The following is a 21886-nucleotide window of genomic DNA, read 5'->3' as shown; positions in this document are numbered from 1 at the left end:
TGACCATGAGACCTGGGAGTGCATCAAGGCGCGATTTCCCTGGTAGACCCCATAATACCAAATCTTTTTCTGAATCTTAACCAGTCCCTCCAGAGTTGCCAATCCAGTAAAGATTTCAGTATGAGGATGAGAAGAACGAGAAAAAAGTTATTGAAGGATTACAAACTGTTTTTTAAACCACAAAGTCAACTTCCCTCTTAAGATACCCATTCACTTTCAACATCCCACTTAAATTTTTAAGGATGCCATTCTGTTTTGCTTGAAAGAGAACATATATTCATATAACTTGGTCTTAGGATTAGCATATCAGAGCTAATTACTTTATACTTTTTCTCATATTGGCAAACCAGCCAGAATAATGGCAGATGAAGCTATGTTGAAACTAGAAACAAGCTCAAAATTATAAAAGTTATGAATAAAGTTTATTTTATAGTTTCCCTCTCTTCACATCACAGCAACCCTATACATAGTCATCAACCCCAAAGTAGAAACCATCTTTTTTTTTTCCTGCCATGTTCCTTTATCTCAGTTGGAATGCTAGGGTGTCCCAGTATCCATTATTCTTGAGCAAAACTTAGTCAGGCAAAGACTATGTGTACCAAAAAGCTTTAAGAGAGAATGAACTGGACACTCTTCTGAGAAAAAGAAAAGCTGCTAACTGTCCAGAAGCTTTAGACTCAGAATCATAGAACATTATTCAAGGCCTCTCTGTTAGTCTTGACCCTGTGCACTCTTCCCAGCACCTCTCCCAAGTACTAACTTGTCAGGTGCAGAGTGTCAATCTAGACATAGGAGACTGACCGCTTGATTGAGAGAGACTACTACTAATGATTTTCACTGTCATTATTCCAAAATGGATTTACAGAATAATAATCACTCTAATAAGAGAACTTATCTAAGTATCCAAGCGAAGCACACTAACAAAATATAAATGGTACAATTGTGGAGAAAGTTTCTGCAACCAAAGGGCTTTTGATAAGAGTAAAATGTTATCAGGAACAAAACCAGAGTTATCATCTCAAACAGGTAATGGATCATTTAGCACTCAGGAGTTTTCTTGTTGTTTTGCAACTGTGCTCTCAGCAGTAGGAATCTGTGATTTAGTAATGGGGCTCATTTTTGCTGTCCATTGTATTTCATTTATGGGTAAGCACAGTGAGGTTCCAGGCTGTGGCGGCTGTGAGTTCAGCTGCACCTGCCACAAAGCAGAAAGGCTGAGCAGCTGATGGCAATATCTAGTTCTGTTTCTCACCTGGTGGCAGCCACCTGCAGTGAGGTAATTCTCCTAGGAAGAAACTAGAAGTCTCAATTGTAATTTCAAAGTCTTAAATCTCAGGACTCCCAGTGAACAAAGGAAATAAAACAGCCTCTGCTTCTGATATCTGAGTTTCTAACTTCAAACATCAGTTTATACTTTTAAAAATATTTCTTCAAGAAGCATAACTCTTCCGGTCATGAACTATGCCTAAAATGGAGCTGATTTCTCATCTCCATAAATGCCTGCTAACTGATCAAGAAATAACAAGTCAAAACTGTCCTCTACCCTTGAAGGTCATGAAGCAGATTCATCAGATTTAACACCAACACTCCTCATACATTATTTTGTCTTAATGTCCTCTTGATTATCCCAGATCATTAGTATAACTTTCTTTTCTATCCCTGACTCACCACCCCTACCCATCTAAATCATTATCAAGTTCCCTTTGCCTCTCAGGCCCTTTGAGACCTCTCTTTGATCCTTGTTCCCAACAGCCTGTGACAACACCATAGCTCAGTCAAAACAGAGATAGATGTTGATCAGGGTCTCTGAATTGGACTTCCCATTCCATGTCTCACCTTGGAAATTTAGACTGCACCTTATTTAAAGGTCAAGAATGTAAGTGACCTGGAGGTAAGCCTTGGGATAGTTCCAACTAGATGGCTAATTGTGTTCCTCCAAAATGCCACAGCCATGGCCAGGGACATCTCTCCCATTTCCAGGCAACAAAGCACCAGGGAATGCTCAGTGAGTCATCCTCAGCAGCTGGCTGGAGGGCACCTGAGCTATGCAGGCTGCACAGGCAAGTCTGTCTTCTCTAATTTACTTGACAGAGATCTTTGTGTAGTTAACTGCCAGAAGAAGTGAAAAGTACAGTCATAGTTCTTAAGTGCATTCTAAAGAATACAGGGTTGGCCTCAGGCAAAAATTTGGTATCAGGAAATCAGGTTTTGAAGGTCCCCAGCTTCATTTTTTTAAATAGTCTCGTTATGATACCCTTGGTCACACTCCACCACCCCCCTTAATATATATTCTCATGTACCTATCCGAAAACATCTGTGAGCATCTTCTGAAAAGACTGCTCTGACCTAGGGATTAGTTGTTCCCTTCTCTGTGATCTTACACACTGGAACACACTGTCAACATGTCACATTGCCTGTTGTTCACATATTTGTCTACTACGATGCATTGCAAGATTCCTAAGGATAGATATCAAGTATTTCTCATCCCCACCTAGCACGAGGTAAGCTAAGTGGATTGAACTTTAACTCATTTGCATTGAGCATTAGAAGGAAATTCTGAAGGAAAAGACTACTTTGTTTGCCTACATAAAATTTAAATATTCTTTATTAAAATAAAGATGGAATCATTTCACTCATATTTTAAAATGGGCAAATTAGCTGAACATACAATTACTAAAGAAATGCAAATAAACAAATGAGAAAATGTTCAACCTCGTTAGTAATTAGGAAGTAAAACACAAATTACCATGTTTTGATGAGTTTTTGGAAGTACACAAATTGATGAGATTATGATAACAAGAATCCTTTTATACATGGCTGGCAACTCACATAGAAAATCTTAATATATGGGTATATCTGTATGTATATGCATGCATGTATGTGTATATACATATTATATTCCCATAGCAAATACAGACAAAATATGAGCGCAGATATGGATATAGAAATCTCCCCCTAATCTTACTTCTAGAAGTCTGATTTAAGGAAAATAATCAGAAATGCAGAGCAAGAATTATGTTTGTAATATTCTTGTAATAGTTGAAAATAGATTTTCTAATCATAGGAAAGTGGCTAGATTAGCCAAAGTTTATCCAACTATTAAAAAAAAGCTTTTATAAGAATACTTAATGGGGGCCGAGGATATAGCTCAGTTGGTAGAGTGCTTGCCTCACATACACAAGGCCCTGGATTCAATCCCTAGCTACACACACACACACACACACACACACACACACACACACAAGAATGTTTAATGACATGAAAATTTACAATAAAGTGTGAGATGGAAAAATTCAGGAAAAAAACTATTATTTTTTAAAAGAAGAGTTATTAATACTAAACGCTGGTATATAAAAAGCCACATAAAATTTAAGTGAATAGTCTATCAATTTGGAAATTAAAAAAAAATAAACTTATCCTCATCAAAAGTAGTTTTCCTACATCTCTACCTTTAAAAATAGCCAATTGCTTTTTTGAGTATTAAACCTATTCCTAAGTTTTCTGAAAGCAGGATGTTCACAGAAGTGCACAACAATGATGTCAGATTTGAGTTTAAGTCTTGGTTCCCCCACTTTATCTATGGTACCTTGTGTACATTACTTCAGCTTTGATACTGATTTTTCTTCTCTGTAAAGTGGCTATAATAGTTGTGAACAACTTAGCATAATAACCAGTAAATAAATGCTAGGCATCAATCTTTTCCTTTTCTTGCATCAATCATTTCCTTTTCTTGATTTCTGCACACCTCTCCCACTCTCAGCTCCTGATAACCAGACATTAAGCAGGTGAACCTAATCCTTGACGGTACTTTACAAGATTAGATTGATCCCAGAGAAAGCTCATACATAAACTAATCTAATTCATTCAAAAATTTTCTCCTCTTAAAATATGAATGATGAGGGGAAAGTTCTTACACTTGTGCAAAATGCAGTCTCCACGCTGTCTTCCTTTACTGCAGAAACCTTAGAAGCCAAGTGTTACAAGTATCAGAGCTACAATGTGGAAAGCGCCCAAGCAACTAAGGACTGTGATGGAAGCAAAATATTAGCTTCCAAATTAAGGCACCAACATTTCAGATATTTCCTGTTGGGGCAGCCACTCCTAAATACACTGGTTTCAATGTATTTGAGCTAACTTAGATTTCTGTTTCTTACAACCAAAAGAGCTTTGCCCATAGCCATGATTCTCAAGTGAGGGTGCACCAGAATGACCTGGAGTGATTAGTGAAACAGACTGAAAGGCACACTCCCAGAGTTTCAGATTTAGTAGATAAAGGGTGAGGCAGAGTCATTTGCATTTCTTTCAAGTATCCAAGTGATGCTGACCCTGGGACACAGTTTCAGAACACTGGTTTTCAAGCTTGCTGCTAGTTTTTGTCCATCACTGTACTATTTAACAATACCATTCAGACAATGAAGACCAGGAGTATGCAAACAACAGCTCATAGGCCAGATCTAACATATTGCTAGTTGTTACAAATAAAGTTTTATTGAAACCATGGAACATAACCATATTTAACGTATTGTACATGCCTAATTATTACTACAATGACAGGAGTGGTTCATTGTGACAGAAATCGTATGACCCACAAAGCCTAAAATATTTATTATTTGGCTCTTTACAGAAAAGTTTGCTGACCCCTGATATGAACCACAGTGAAACTGTTTTCATTACATAATTCTGAGACTATAGAATACTGACTTGCTTGTGTGGATCATTCTGTGCTTATACTATGCCATTTTCCATTTTCACAACAACCATTAGAAAATTTTTCCAAGCTTACTCTCTTTGATTAAAAAAATGAAAATTTGTTTTTACTATTTTTAAATCTATTAAGTATTATATTTTTATTTTCATTTTCTGCTTTATTGAGATATAATTGACAAATAAAATTGTATATATTTAAGGTATAAAACTCAATGTTTCAAATATGTATACATTGTGAAATGACTAACAAAATCATGTTTATTAATGTATCCTAACCTCACATGGTTATGTACTGTTATGTGTGTGGTAGAAATGCCTGAGACCTACTCTCTTGACAAATTTCAAGTATAGATTATTATTAACCAAAGTCACCATGCTATACCACCAGACCTGATTCATTTTATAACTGAAAGTTCAGACCCTTTGACAACATCTCCCCATTTTCCACACCCTACCTATAACCCTTCTATTCACTGTTTCCATGAATTTGACTTTTTCGTGAAATCATGCAGTATTTCTCTTTCTGTACCTGATTTACTTCACTTAGTATAATTTCCTCCAGGTTCATTCATATTGTTGTAAATAGCAGGATTTCCTTCTTTTTAAGACCATGTAGTATTCCTTTATCTTTATTCAACCAACAACAACCATTTTAGGTTGCTTCTGTATCTTGGCTGTTGTGATTAGTATAGCAGCAAACATAGGAGTGCAGATGTCTCTTCAAAATAATGATTTCTATTACTCTTATGACTCTAGTAAGAACTACTTGTTATCAATCAGTGTGTGTATGTATATATGACACTCAAAAGATTCTCAGGAAGTAATAAGAATTTCCAAAGAATGCTTGTGCATAAGGGGTTCTTTTGTATGTACAAAAGCATGCAAGTACACGGCAGGTTGCATGAACAAAAGCCAGGCAGTTTCTGATATGGCCCACTCTCTTAGTTATCTCACAATCTATATGCTCAAATTACAAACCAAACTGGGGTAGTAGTATATCTTTTATCACTCTAGGGCCAACTTAGTTTATTAAAATTAAGCTGCTTGTCATCTTCCAGGATGGTACATGGAGCTATAATATATGCTCTTTCTACACACTTCAAAAAAACTCTGACCCATTTTTTTGAATCTTTAAATGTGCCAATACACACAAAGTTACTGTATTTAAAAAAAAAAACTATTCTTTCAGGCTTGTGCCTTTTTAAATAGTAGGGTCTGGAGAGATGTCACATCAAAAGACATTGCTCAAAGTTAGAAGTATTTAACTGAAACTGCTTTTATTAGTACATTGGAGAAAATTTGCTGATCTGAGAATAGAAAAAGGACTGATACTGAATAAAAACACTGTGGTGCAAAAAGGGATTTTTTTGCTATAAAAATCCTACCTTATATTTTAAAATCTAAATAAGGAGATTCTCTATTGAATGAAGCACTGTTCATCTCGTTGTTTTTTTTTAAAAAAAAAAAAAAAAAAAAAACCCTTTCAGAGTCTCTCTAGAATTCTGATTCCTAAAAGGAGCTTAAAGCTAATCCATGAGGTTGTTAAGCCAGCATCCATAGCAGTCTCTATACAAAATCACAGTCTCTGCTGCTGTGTAGTTGTCACCTATGCCAGCCCCACACCTGCCCCTTCAGAGCTCCTCACACCTCAAGCTCTTTCAAGGCATTGTGCTCCCACTTTCCTCTAGGCCTTTCTCACTCTTCCCTTTGCCTAAAAGACCTTCAGTATGCTATTTTGATGACTCATCATATGCCCAAGCTTTGACCACCCTTGACGCCTTCCTTTCCCTGCCACCTCAGTGAGAATCTCAACTCCGTCTCCTAAGGAGCCCCAACACTTTAGGTGATCTACAGAAAGCTGCTTCACATGCCCACAGAACACTCATCCGGTTTCATGGTCTACCCAGTGTCTGCCATGTCCTCCCTTGGCTCTCCCCACCTCATTCTTGCAGAGCTACTTCAGATGAGGCCAGTTGTAAGAGGTCCATGTTCTTGCCAAGGATGCTGGGGCTGAAACAGTGAAGATGGGAGAGAAGCATGCTGTCTGTCTTACTAAAGAAAGAGAGTATTCTTCTCCTTCTAACTCTGTGCCATACTTTGTCACACATGAGCCCAAATAAAATAGTTCTTTCACCTTCTGGAAGCAAGTCCTGGAACAGGACTACACATATCTTTCTCTGACAATGAGCAACAGTTCTTTCTCCTCAGGATAATCTAAATCTAGTCATTTAAAAATAAACTTTGCAAGGCTGGAGTTGTAGCTCAGCGGTAGAGCACTTTCCTCGAATGCGTGAGGCACTGCGTTTGATTCCCAGCACCACATATACATAAGCAAATAAAATAAAGGTCCATCAGCAACAAAAATAAATAAATAAATACACTTTGCCAAGTTCTCATTTTTACCTACAGCCTATTTTTCTATGTGAGTCCCATAAAATGGATATGTATGTGGAGGTGTGATTCTATGTCACACCTCCACATACATATCCATTTTATAAGGAAGCTTTTGCCATATATGACTCCTTTCCTGTGATCCACAGAGTTGGAGACATAAGTGCAAATGAATACAATATAAATTGGAAAACACATTTTATTAGTCTCTTAGCCACACTCCTAGAAAGTTGCTCAAAGCCACTTTTCCTGACTATTTCTGATGAAAACTGAGTTAGCCTAAGATGAGCACCCAGGATTCCTTTCTCCCTGATCTCCCTCCTGCTTCCCTTTTCTAGCCTCTGCTCCTGGTCTGTCAGTTTCCCTGCTTTCTCATAGATCAAAGCTAGATAAATGTTTCCCTGGCTTTATTATAGTTAAATATTATGTTTTTCAAATTCTTCATAGATGAGTACCTATAAGCGAATATCACCTTCTTGTCTCTAATAGCATCACATCAATGTTTTATGCTAAAACACTACTTTTCCATCAGCACCAGGGAGGAGCTAGAAGAAAAGAAAGAAATGGATACCAAAAAAAAAAAAAATGCCCCATGCTGCACACATGTCCATCTAGCACCAAAGTTTTGCTTCAAAGATTAATTAAATCTCCATATTTTAGTGGACAAAAATCTGCAGCTTGAAAATGGCAGTTTCCCTAGTTGGATATTTCCGAGTTCTTAGTGTTAATATTCAATCTTGGACTCATGTCAAAGGACCTAGATACATCCAGACCCCCATAAATTCCATCACAGATGGTTATCAAAACCACCTGATCTGTCTTGAGATAATGGTTTTGACCACATGTGTTCCACTCATCCAGCTAAAAGTAATGGGGATCCAAAATAATAGGGGCCTAGACAAAATAGAGATCATTTTCCCTTTCATTAAAAGTTCTAAAGTTATACAGTCTCAGCCAGACTGAGACTCTGCTCTGAAAAGTCCTGGTAAACCCAGGTGACTTGCAGGTTGCTGCCCCACCAGTGCATCTTCTTAGCCCAAGAGGACACATCCACATTATAAGAAGCAGTGTGGAGGAAGGGAAATATTACTCAAAGCATGTTTTCTCAAGATCCTGAGAGCTGCTACACAGCACTATACTTATATGCTTTTGCTCACAATGTGGTCATTTTGGTTTCAAGGAAGGTGAGACATTTATTCTTTATTCTGGGCAGCTATAAGCCCAGCTAAAAATTCTATTCCTAGGAGAGAAGGAGGAAGGATACAAAGAGAAAAACATCAGTCTCTGCCACATTGTGCTCCTGCAATTGCTATCTTTCTCTGTGCTAAAAATAAACTCTGAAGTCACCTATAATAGAATGCTTTAAATTACATGTCTTTTTTTTTAATAAAAAGTTGAACTGTGAGTCAAAATTCAGCCGCTCAATGTAAGTGGAGGCAAGTCACTCAATGGTTTAACTTTGTCTTATTGTGATAGTAACGCCTGTCCTTGCCACCTTAGAGATTGTTCTGAAGATCAATTGAGAATAAAATGAGATAATAAAAGTGAAAGCAATTTTGAACTGTTATATAAATAACTCTTGATGCAAAGTAGAATTAAAACAATAAATCATCTTTTGCCTCTCTTAAACATTTATGGCTCTCATTCAAAATTGTCTTTGTTATGGTTTGGATGTGAGGTATCTCTCAAAAGCTCATATGTGAGACAATGCAAGAAGGTTCAGAGGAGAAATGATTGGGTTGTGAGAGTCTTAACCCAACAGTGAATTAATCTCCTGATAGGGACTAACTGAGTGGTAACTGAAGTGGTGGGATGTGGCTTTGGGATATATATTTGTATCTTGCCAGTAGAGACCTCGATCTCTATTTCCTGATCACCATGTGAACTGCTTCCCTCTGCCACACTTTTCCTCCATGATGTTCAGCCTCACCTTGAGCCCCGTGTAATGGAGCTGGCTGTATATGGACTAAGAACTCTGAAACCAAATAAACCAAATAAGCCCTTAAATAAACTTTTCCACCTCTACAATTGTTCTGGTTGGGTCCTTTAGTCACAACAGCAAAAAAAGCTGACTAAAACAGTCTCCATTCTGCTTTTGGATTTCTTAATGAAATATGACAAGTAAATGGCAAGAGAGCGAGGAAGCCGTACCAGGTAGAAGAAGGTCTAATATCAGGTAATGCAAGATGGGCATTGGTCTATCAGAAAGAGAAAAGGAAATCACCTAGAAAGTATTAATATTTACAAAATTCACATAATCAACCTATTGTCTCAACCTCCTTCCAATATGTAATTGTTATTAGTAGATATGAGATCAGTTATTTATATTGGAAGTAATTTTTCTTCAGGCAAAAACCTAGATTCTAGCAATTCTATTTTGCAAGGAAAGCTACTCTGACCATTAGAGACAAGCAAAACAACTACAAAATTGGCTGCTGTCATTTTGGTATTTTTCTGGAATGTTTAATTTTGCTGTCATTATTGTTGCTTCTGTCATTGTTTGTTGAAAAGCAATGGAAAGATGGAATGTCTAGAAAGATCAGGGTTAATCATTTCTAAAAGCTGATCGTCTTCTACTAGACCCTGTCTCCAAGCAGTTCTACCACCTCCACAACACCACAGTGGGAACCAAGCTTCTGTAACATGAACCTCTGTGGGACATTCAAGACATATTCAAGACTAGAGAGTTACTTTCTATACACACACACACACACACACACACACACACACACATGCTCCAGAGTGAAGGAGCACTGGAGGAACATAAGTATCTATTTGAAAATGTGCTGAATTTTATTCTGATGACAGTTGGTAAAAGTGGAGGCTCAAAACCAGACAGCTGTTTGAATTTCAGTTTCCCCACTTACCAGCTACATAAACATGGTAGAGGTATTTGAACTGTCTGTGCTACAGTTTCCTCATCTCTAAAATGGACGTGATTGTAGTACTTATTTCCTGGTTGTAAGGATTAAATGAATTGCAATGGTACATATAATATGTTTCATCATGAAGTTTGGCACATTCATGTTCAATGAAAAGTAACTCATTCTTAGGTTAGCTTTATAACAAGCTTCCTTGTGTTGATGATTGATTTACTGTACAATTCCCTTACCTTTTTCTTCCATTTTTTTTTAAACAAGATTCTATTTCTCCTATCTCCCCAATTGGTTCTTCCTTGTCTGGTGAAGAAATCAAAAAAGATTTAATCAAAACTTCAGAAAACACACAATATGGATTCTGAATAGTTTCTGGGTCAATCTGTCTAGAAAAATGCCTTGTAACTACAGTAATGCCTGGCATTCTGGAGTCTCATTGTAGGGTCTGGCAATGGAAGCTCTGCCACTTATTTGCTGTGACATTGGGTACTTTAATGCACCTCTCTGATTCTTATTTCTGTATTTGTAATTTCTGGATGATAATAACATATACAAAAGTCTTCTGAGAACATTCGATGATGTAATGGATGTAAACATTTAGCACAATGACTGCTATAGAGTAAATTGCTCAATAAATGTTTTTACTTTTTAAAACAAGGACAGTAATACCTCCGCCAAATACCTGCATGAACTTAAAATGTGAACACACTATAAAATATTACCACAGTATTTTGTGTGTTTGTGTATACATATAAATGAGATACAATTTCCTAAAGCAAAAACAACTAACATCTGCACTGTGTCTGGCCTTTTGGTAGAAGACTGTCCTTTAGCACAGCCCACATCAAGCACCAGTGTACTGTTAGTTACTTGGATGTACACTCTGTTCTTAGTGCTATAAACTTTAGTTTCTAGAAACCTGCCAATTAGCATCAAAACAAAATCAAATCCATATGTACTTACTGAATGCTTACTCTATGCAGGATCTAATTGCTATAAAGCCCAGGAAATATTTTTAGCTTCATGCATTATCAGTTGACTGATATTAAATGTACTGACTTCTTACTGGAACACCATCATGGAATATTCAGAGTGCTATTACTGCTTTTAAAAGAGCTCCTATCAGGAGAATTCTATGCCATTTTGCTCAATCTTTCTTTGAGGAAGGAAAATGCAACAGAGATGAGCATCTGATTTTGTTTTGTTGTTCCAGTATCTTATCTGAAGAAATAAATTAATGTTCCATCTGACTGCCCCAATGGATGAGAACAATAAGTTTACCTGCAAATATAAAGACTGACCCTCCTGACCCCTTCACTGAAAAACATCAAGTTCATTATTATGTCTTTATATGAACAAGCACTGGCAACCAGTGGGTTTTTTATTTTGTTTTTCACAGATGTATCAGTTGACCTAGCCTGCTAATAGGTAGTGCACGTGGACCAGGCATTAGACCAGTAAGCAGGTCTTGTGACCTTTGCAAATTTACTTATGCACCATCAAGTTCAATGCCGGTGCTGTCACACTGATTTCGGAAAGTGTGGAGATAAAGGATAATTTAACAGGTTTCCTAAGCAATTTTTTATATTGTCAAAGATTGAGTTAATTAATATTATTGTACTAAATCCCAAACAAGTTTTATTTCTACAGAGCTAGAAATAAAGGTAAGTAAATAAAGGTACACAGAAATATCATATGAGACATTATATAATTTAAAGTTTTATAGTTACCACATTATAAATTAAGGCCAAAGTAAAAAGGCATAGATGAGATTTTAACTCAATGACATATTCACAGTATTTTCATTTCAAATATAATCAAGACAAAAATTATTCATGAGATATTTGATATGCTTCTTCATGTGTCTTTAAAATACAGTGTATATTTTATACTCATCAGTACAATTTAATTTGTACTACCCCAATTTCAGTGCATAATTATCACACTGGCCACCATATTGGATAGCAAAGGTCTATACCATTGTTGGGTACAAATTTAATAAAAATTTAGTACTTTCTATGGAAACATTACATTATATAGTTTATTAGTTTATAATTTAAGTAAAGTAAGTAAACTTAATTATTAAAATAATTTTAATGAATAAATAAAGGAATCAGAAAAAACAAACTATATTAAATATTTCACAACTGTAAATTAGAAAGCATATATGACATTGGCAAAATAAAAGGAGGAAAAGGATGCCAGACTATGAAAGTATCGTGTAATTTATCAAGACATTGAGTACAAATAATTTTTCCATTTTAAACTCAAATATAAAAACCTCATTTTAATTTTTTCTTTATTAATAAAAAAAAGACATAGGCCATTAAGTATAGGCACACAAATTCTAGAGATATGTCAATAGTTGTGAAAATTAGACTACCAGAATTCTCAGGAGATGTCTGCTGTGCAGGTAAAATAAGATGAATGTCACCACTAAGGTAGGGACAGGGAAGTAAGGAAGCATAAAACAGAAGGTACTAGAGAGTAAGCATTGGAGACCATGGAAGGAAGGGACAGTGAGTACCTTCTAGAAGAAATTATGCCTGACGAAATCTTGAAGTGCTTTCAGGAGTAGCTTAGATAAAAAGGAGATGAGAAACACGCATCAGGCAAAGGAATAGAATCTTGTTTCCCTGAAAGAAGAGAAAATTCAGGTGATTTTGGAAAGTGTTGGAGATAAAGGATAATTTAACAGGTTTCCTAAGAAATTTTAATATTGACAAATATTGAGTTAATTAACATTATTTTACTAAATCCCAACCAAGTTTTATTTCTACAGGGCTAGAAATAAAGGTAAGTGTATTCATCAGTTTCAAGTCAGGAAAGCAGTTTCAAGTCCTGGTAGGTAAATCAGAGGGAACGTACGGATTGATTAACACAGAAAATTAGTCATTCAAATGCTAGAATTGGTGAGAAGCCAGACAGGGGAACCAAGTCAACCAGAGAAGAGCAACAGCAGAAAGCTCTGTTTGCCCACAGAACTAAAGGGACACAGAGTGGGATTGCCAGAGACCAGAAGATGAGAACACTCAGTAGAGGCTCAAGCCACAGCCAGGCTTTCCTCAAATGACAAGAATCACACAAAGATGGGACTAGAAAAAAAAAATTGCATTCACTGCCAAGAAAGGAAACAAAATGCAAAGGTGAGCAATGCTCCCACTTCTTCCTTTCATTTCCTTACCTCCTTTCAGAAAAGCAAAAGCCTACTATTGGGAAAGGCAGCCTACAGAGGTCCTTTCTCCCACAAAACAAACTGGAACAGAGCAAGAGCAAGCCATGCACTTGACAGCAAAATGGCTAGGAACCAACACAGTAAAGTGAGAAACAAAGAGTAGTGTTTTAATTGGTTCATCAAAAGTATATTAGTGCCTACTGTGCATTAGAAATTATTTATTTGGGATACAAAGATGCGTAAGAAAGAGTTCTACATCCTCATCAGCAGAATTTTTCAAAAAACCTTGAAGAGACATTGAAAAGACAATGACATTAATTCGTAAATATTATATATATTTTTAATATGGTTACTGCTTAATAAAAAGTAGCTATTAATATTTAAATTGCATAATGAAGAAACTCATACATTAGTCATTAAAACTTGTAAGTTCATGTAGTCACACAGATAATACTTTGTGAATACACACAGGCAGCATGAAAAGATTTTGTTTACAATCTGTGATATTACCAAGAGTTATAGCAATATTTCTTGAAAAATACTGAAAGTGTTTATAGTTTTACAGGAATCATGAGTGTCTTTCATTTAATCTGTACTATGTAAAATTTAATTATTCATTCTATAACAGAAGATATACTTTCTTACCAACTGCTGAAAGGTTTCAAAATAGTTATATATTCATGATATTTACTTACATAGATATTTAATTAGTACTTAAAATGTCCAGATTATGAACTAGTACTTACAGCATCTAGTACTATGGTGAATCTTGTCTTTGTCAACATATTTGATAAAAATCATAAGTCTGGATAAACAAACTTCTGTAACCCATGTACCTGAACCATGCTGTTAAATCAGTCCAGAGAAAAGTACACATGCATGCTAAGGAGTCCCATGTTAAATTTTTTTACCATAAACCTCTAGTGGGGCCTTCACACTACTAGGCAATCACATTATACACTGCAAATTCAGTCCCTCTCCCAATCTCTAACAACCATTTCAAATCTTTTCCTTTTTCCCAAATTCTCAACAACTCCCTCATCCTTACTCTCTAGTAATGACTTTATTTCTTGTTTTACTGGAAAAATGAAATAAATCATAGGCCAGATTTCAGAGCCTATCTTTTCACCCACCAGCATCTGTACCGACCACAGTTGCCAGCATACCAACACCTGCATCTATCACACCTGCCCACCCACCAGCATCTGCACCACCACACCTGTCCCCACACCAGCATCTGCATTCATCACACCTGCTGGCCCACTGACATCTGCACCCACACCTGTCCCCTCACCAGCATCTAAGTTCTGCCTTCCTGCCCAATACTGAAATAATCTCTCCATGGTCTTATCTAAAGTCAAGCTCTCCTCTGTGCTCTAAAGCTTTTCTTATCTCACCTCTTCAAGAGCACTTCAGAATTCTCCTCTCTGCCTCTGACATCATCACTTATTTTGTTCAGTCATTCCCATCACCATACAAACAGGCATTTATTCCTCCCATCTTAAAATTAAAATCAAAAGAAAATTATTTTTATCCTGCTTCCATATTACCCAGCCACTCATTTCTTTACTTGGCTTCTGTGATACCACATTCTCTCTATTCCCTACCTTCCTCAGTGACCCTTTTCAGTCTTCTTTAGAAAAGGGAGAGGGACTTCATTGCATCTGATTTCTTAATATTGGAATACACCAAGCACAATTCCACATCCTTTTCTATCTGCTCTCCCTCCCTTGATAATTTCGTTCAGGCTTATGCCATTGACTCCCAAATTTATACCTTCAGTCAATATATTTTTCCCTAAAATACAGATTCAGCAATCTACTTGGGTGTATCATAAACACCTTGAGCTCAAAGGTCCAAACTAAACTCCTTATTCTTTCCCTAAGCTTGCTACACCAATTCCATGTCAGTTGGGTTAACTTAATCCATCCATTTACTCAAACCAGAATTTTTATATTCAACCTTATTTTTTTCTTTTTCTCATGCATAACATCTACCCATCAGAAATTTTGTTAGTTCTTCTTTCGAAATAATCCAGAGTCACATCATGTCTCATAAGCTCCATCGCTGCCACACCAGTCTCAACAAACATCATCTCTCACTTAGGTTGTTGCAACAGCATCCTAATAGGTCTTTGTTTCCATCTTTGTTCCTCTACATGAGCAATGCTGCAGTTAGAGGGAGACTTTTAGATCTAATTCAGATCATATCACTCCTCCATTCAAAATCCTGCAATGCGTTCCTCAATACATACAATAAAAACCAAAGACTCTACATTGGCCTAAAAGTGTGACAGTGGGAGCAAATGTGACTCCATTTTGTTTTATAACTTCATCCTGTAAAACAACCATGCCAAGTAGAAGAGTCATGACAGGGGCAAGATGTTCTTTTCCTTTTGCTATAGAAACCTTTAAAAACACAGAACTACCTAATGGGGCATTGTTTCTGTTACTAGGGTAACCGGGCTCTGTTTCTGTAACTGGGGTGACTGGGATAACTGTGATTGGTTAGGCTTCCCTCCGCTTGACTGCACTGTCCCACTTCTGTAACCTGGCTTGCTTGCATTGGCTAGACCCCCTGAACATCCCTTTTGCGGTTTTCAGGCTTATAAGGAGTGCCCTTGCAATTGTTCAGGGCTGATCAGGGGAACAGCTTTATGTTCTGGTCAGCCGCCACCAGTATGCTTCAATAAAGGCTTGATTCGAATACGTGAGTGGTCTGGAAGTCAATTTATGAAACCCTGGGACAAAGCTTTAACTATAACAAAAGGTCCCACATGATTTGATTTTTGTTCTAGTTCCGACTTCATATCCTATTATTTCTACCATTGGTCTTCTATTCCAGTCACACTATTTAGTAAATAAATATTTTTTAAACAAATCATCCTCATTTTCTAAGGAGCTCATAGTCTACTGGAGAAAACAGATGTATGTAAATGATTATAAATAGAAAAAAGTGATTAAAGCGCTCTCTCTCTCTCTCTCTCTCTCTCTCTCTCTCTCTCTCTTTCTCTCTCTCTCTCTTTCTCTCTCTCTCTTTCTCTCTCTCTCTCCTGCTATCCTAAACTTTGTCAGGTGAAACACCTTTGGGTGTTAAAAGTTGGGGAATTTTTCATGGGTGGAGTTGATGTTGGGTGAGATGGGGTAAGCAAGCAGAAAAAACATCACATGCAAATATCTGAAGGAATGAATCAACAGCATATCTAGAGAATCATAATAGGTAGAAAGCTCTTTCTAAATCACCAAAAAAAATCAGGATTAAGATTAGGAGATCTGGATATGGGAGGTAAAGAAATATATAGTTCACAATTTATATAGGAGTTAGATCCTGAAATGCTTTCTATTTGCTTATTTCTTCCCTCACAGATTTCATTCTGCTCTTGGAACCACTTACTATTAACTGTATCTTTTTGATGTGCATCCTCAACAAGACCAAAGCAATCCTTGAAAAGGGTTCTGAATTCCCCAAGTTGAAGATAAAAAAGAAAAACCTAGAGTCATATTTAATTTGACAAGGTCAAGGAGTGGGTGTGCTACTATATCAAATTTAATTTGTACAAAATCAACATCTCTGATAACATTATTTTTCTGATCTACTGCGTTTAGACTACCTTAGTAAAAGCTTGATCTCCCTGTCTATCTAAACACCGTTTCACTTACAGCAAGCTTCAGGTTAGCACTGATTATATTAATACCCAAGAAATCCACAAGGTGTTAGTTGCACATGATTTTGTATAAAAGGTGAACTGAGACTTGACTTAGTCTACAGCTTACCCTACACAAGACAGAAACAACCACAGGTGAGTCTTGGCATTCACAGTTATCAAGTGGGAATGGCTATTTTTTAAATTACTGGTTTTTCAGGACCTAGAGAACAAATTAAAGCTTTATGCTGCTGCCATATAGAGAATTTATGCTTGTCAGCCTGGTTTCCTTAATATGGCTAATATATTATAATCACTGTTAGCAAGCAATTGACTTTATAGACCAGTTTTCCTGGCATCTGAAATAGTTTTATTTTAAACAAATGCAGGCAAAAGCAAATAACAATATTTGTGAGACACTAAAAATGAAGAAATCATTGTGTTGTATAAAATTGTTTTTTTCTTTTTAAACAAAACTAGTCTTTAAAAAATGTTAATGAAAAGGCAAAGATGATGAACACAAGTTACTTGCTTTAATCACTTTAAGATGGTCAGCAATAATATACTGTAATCTTTAAATACCATTTTGCTTAAATCATTATGTTGAACTTTGATTTACAATGTCTTTCTACTTTACCAAAAAATGATGGAGGAGGAGAAGGATTATTGTCCTAAGGGGAAAAAAAAATAAAGAAAGGGGAAGTCTTGCTAAAGCAAACGTGATTAGGGGAGGTGGGTTAACTCATTTCTTTTGATTTGGTCAATTTACACAGTGATTTTAATTCTTTAGTTTCTTGATTCCTGATGGGCTTTGGCTGTTTGCTTCTCAGTCCAGGATGAAGTCAGTCCAGTTTTGCTTCCTTTTCTGTTGCTGGAAAGCAATCTGCTGCCAAAGCTGTGAGCTAACCAACATCACCATTGCAGTGGAGAAAGAAGAGTGCCGTTTCTGCATAAGCATCAACACCACTTGGTGTGCAGGCTACTGCTACACCAGGGTAGGTCCTGCACCTTGCTGGAAGTGAGGGGGTTGAGGGTCTGCATGAGGCAAGCTTCATTAATTCCTACCTAATAGCTATTTCATGTTTCCTAATTAACAGCCATGAGTCCTTTAGCCAATAGTGTCTGTGCTGTGATTGAAGTTAACGACCATGACGTAAATTTTGGGACAGGATTTAATTTAAATAAATTTAGAAAAGCTTTAGAATTAATCTGATAAATTTTGTAATGTATCAATTCTACATTTCAAAAATATTAAATGAAGCATTTCTACTAACTATAGTTTCTACATTTCATGTATAAAGAGATAAATACAGAAACACATATTTAATCATAAAGGACCTTGAATATTCCTCAAAAGGCAATTTTTGTAATTAAGGCCCTATCTTTGCTGTAGAAACAGTACCAAAATATATTTCCAAGTTATATTAAAATACAGCCACATTATAAAAATTGTCATTTTGACCTGCTTAAATACAATTTCAGCAATACTACTCCCTTTATATTCCTGAGAAAACCAAGACACAGAGCCAAACTAAGCTGCTAGTTTGAATGTGCATGGCTTTGCATTGATCCAATTAAAGGAGTAATTTCCACTTGTTTTCTTTTTTCCCTGTAGCACCTGGTTATCTATGCAGGATTTCATTCTATAAACTGAAATTGAAAATACCAATATTTTAATGAAATATATTTTATTTAATGGTACATAAGTTTGATCAATCAAACTCTATTCATGCACAATTTATTGTACCTCCTTGGGATATAGACTGGGATATTGATTTTATTGAAATAAATTAAATAGCAGCCCCACATTCTCCCCTCAGTACCAATAAATTTTTCACTGGAAAGTGCTAGAACTGGGGCTGGGGATGTTGCTCAAGCGGTAGCGCACTGGCCTGGCATGCGTGCGGTCCGGGTTCGATCCTCAGCACCACATACCAACAAAGATGTTGTGTCTCGCCGAGAACTAAAAAATAAATATTAAAAAAAAAATTCTCTCTCTCTCTCTCTCCTCTCTCACTCTCTCTTTAAAAAAAAAAATAAAGTGTTAGAACAAAAAATTTTTGCAAACTTTGTGTCTTTTGAAACTAAGAACCCTGCAAAGTATACAGCATTTAAGAGAGGAAAATGTCTATGAGGCATTAGAATATTTAATATCTTACATGAGCCTTCACAAACACATTAAACTAAACACTAGCATTCATATTATATCCTTTTTAACTTTTTAAAAAATATATCAGGACAATGTATTTGGAAAAATGCTTTCTGAGAAATTAAACTTCAGTGAATATGGTTTAAGTTGTCATTAATATGGCTTTCAATTAAGTACTAAAAGACAACTTAAAATTCTAAGTCATATTTCCTTTTTCATCGTTTTTCTTCATTGAGATTCAAAGTTCCTTTACATTTTGAGAAAGAATTAATATAGTCATACAGATTAAGAAAAAAATAACATACTTTCCAAAACAATCTGAAAATGTGCTATAATAGGTCATTTCTGAAGTAATATAGATTTTAATGGGTAAATGTGAGAGCATGCAGTTTTAAATACCGTGACCTAACTGTCTCATTTCTATCTCCTCAGGATCTGGTATATAAGGACCCAGCCAGGACTAACATCCAGAAAATATGCACTTTCAAGGAGCTAGTGTATGAGACCGTGAGAGTACCTGGCTGTGCTCACCATGCAGACTCCCTGTACACATACCCAGTGGCTACTGAATGTCACTGTGGCAAGTGTGACAGCGACAGCACAGACTGTACCGTGCAAGGGCTGGGGCCCAGCTACTGCTCCTTTAGTGAAATGAAAGAATAAAGGACAGTGGACATTTACCCTTGTCCTGAAGGACTAAGACACACAAAATACCTGTGTGTATGCACCATCCAGGCTGCAACACTGGGCCAAGGATGTCAGACCCCACGGATCCCTGCTGTCCTGGCAGAGGGGGAGGGCAAGCTCCAGGAACTGAGGGTCAGCCCTGTATATCTAGGTCTGATTCCATATGTTTTATTCAGTCTTAACTCACAGATTTTGTGGGGGTTTTTCTCCTCAATAATCTTAGGCAGTTCCTTCCTTTTAGAGAGAGATAATAAATCCAGAAGAGGGAATGATGATGAAAATGGGTAAAAAGAACCAACTGCCACACAGTCTTCTGCTGGACTTTGGGACCCTCAAGAACAAGGCCAGCATATTCTTTGTAGCCTCAATGTCTAGTACTTGCTTGGAACCTAGTGAGAAACTAGACAATAGCTTCCTGAAGGAAAGTAATAAGATCAGAAAAAGAAAGAGATCAGAAAGTAGTAAGATCAGAAAAGTAGGAAGAGGCTGCTTGAGGCAGGTTAATGAAGCTGCCACCAGCAATGCCAATCCATAGTAGTGGGGGTATCAGTTGCACCTCAACTCTTTGGGGACACATAGAGTATTGAGATGGGATGTATCTCTGAATTGCTTAATGCAGGTTGTGGGTAAGAGAGCTCTGGATTTTAACACAATTACTACCAAGACCTTCAATTAAGGGCACAAGCAAGAAATATTAATTTGGGGTTGTGGAAAGTAGCACATATCTTTTCATTACTTTAAAAAAAAAAATGACCAATTCTGCTAAGGTCCTACAATACTCGGAGTTTTGGGTTAGGGGAAAAAAAAAAGAAACAAAATGTATCCCCCTTGCCCTTTGTAGGATCCCCTCATTTGAGGGGAGAAGGGATTTGGAATTTCAAGAACTGAATAAATATATTTAACTTAAGTACAAATACATTTGAATAAAGAAATGGCTCTTTGAGGAAGAATTAGCCATGTAGGGAGTAGGGGAAAGCTGTTTTCTAGGAGCATCATTTTGCCAGCCTTCTCTTTTGTCTATTTATTTTCTATGAAATCTATGATGTCTTTCAAGAGGGTTTATATTGAAACTTTCATAAGTTGATTTCTCCTAAAGATGTCATAACTCCCTCAGTTATGTACTTGTTTCACACTCATGTTTAATTTAATTAAACCTTTTTAAAATAAAGATGCTAGCTACAAGAATCAGAGATTTGGATTATTTTATGTACAAAAAAATAATACTGTTATGTCTATATGTTTGTAATACTAGTAGAAAAATATCTTCATAGATCATTCTCAGTACTTCTGCAAATATTATATGTCCTCATATTTGGAAATATTAAAAATAACTTTTTGCATTTCTAAAAGCATTTTGTCATTTTCATCATTTTTAAGTCATCTTTGATAAAATGGAGAAAAAAAAGGCTTAGAGAGAATCTCAGAGTGGACAAAGACATTGGACATTCTCCAGTTCATTTTGTGAATTTTTAAGATGAAAAAATTAAAGCACTATGATGTTTATTGACCCAGCCAAGATCATTTTCCTAGACTTTCTTAGACTGGTTAGATTATAAACAACAGAAATTTATTGCTCACAGTTCTAGAGACTGGGAAGTCCAAGATAGAGGTATCAGGAGACTTGGTGTCTGGTGAGGGCGCACTCTGCTTCAAACAGGGCACCTTCTCACTTCATCCTTACACGACAGAAATGGCAGAAGGCTCCCTAGAGTCTCCTTTATAAGAACATTAATCCCAGTCATGGAGGCTCTGTTGTCATAGCCTAAAAACCTCCTAGAGGCCCCACCTCTTAATACTACCCCAATGGAGATTAGGTTTCAAAACATGAATTTTAAAGGTATATAAATCTTCAGACCAAAGCAGTCTCGAAGACTGTTCAAGGCAGAACCAGGATTAGAACCCTAGCCTTCCAGCTCTTGGCCCAGCTCTCCTTTGACTATTTTTCCACACTGAGAACTCGTTTTGGCAAGAATTGAAGCAGAACTATATGTATATTGGCAATGGCCTTCCAAATCCAGTATTGTGTGTGCTTTTAGCTATATTCTCAACAATATATTGACACATTGAAATTAGGGTTATATTAATAAAGTTTAATAAGATGCTTTAAATTGTAGCATAGACTTTTGCTTCTCCCTGTAGTTTTGGAGATCAAAATAATAAGCCTTCCCACTGGAGACAATAAGAGCAATGGCTCTAGGTTGTATAGTCTCAATCGTCTTAATCAAATTCATCTGGAAGAAGTTATTTAAACTCTCTAG

At 36.5% G+C, this 21886-nt stretch overlaps 1 protein-coding gene across 1 annotated transcript; it reads left to right on the top strand.

The window, feature by feature from the left end:
• Positions 1-17628: 17628 nt before the first annotated feature.
• Positions 17629-20307, top strand: Fshb (follicle stimulating hormone subunit beta). Its single transcript, XM_005327458.4, has 2 exons — positions 17629-17787; positions 19374-20307. The coding sequence occupies exons 1-2, from the start codon at positions 17629-17631 to the stop codon at positions 19602-19604; spliced, it is 390 nt and encodes a 129-aa protein (XP_005327515.1). The 3' UTR covers positions 19605-20307.
• Positions 20308-21886: the final 1579 nt, after the last annotated feature.

The sequence above is a fragment of the Ictidomys tridecemlineatus genome, chromosome 4 (assembly GCF_052094955.1).
Source record: "Ictidomys tridecemlineatus isolate mIctTri1 chromosome 4, mIctTri1.hap1, whole genome shotgun sequence".
In the NCBI taxonomy this organism is placed as follows: Eukaryota; Metazoa; Chordata; class Mammalia; order Rodentia; family Sciuridae; genus Ictidomys; species Ictidomys tridecemlineatus.
Note: the sequence above shows the minus strand (reverse complement) of the source record. Positions and strands in the feature narration are given on the sequence as shown.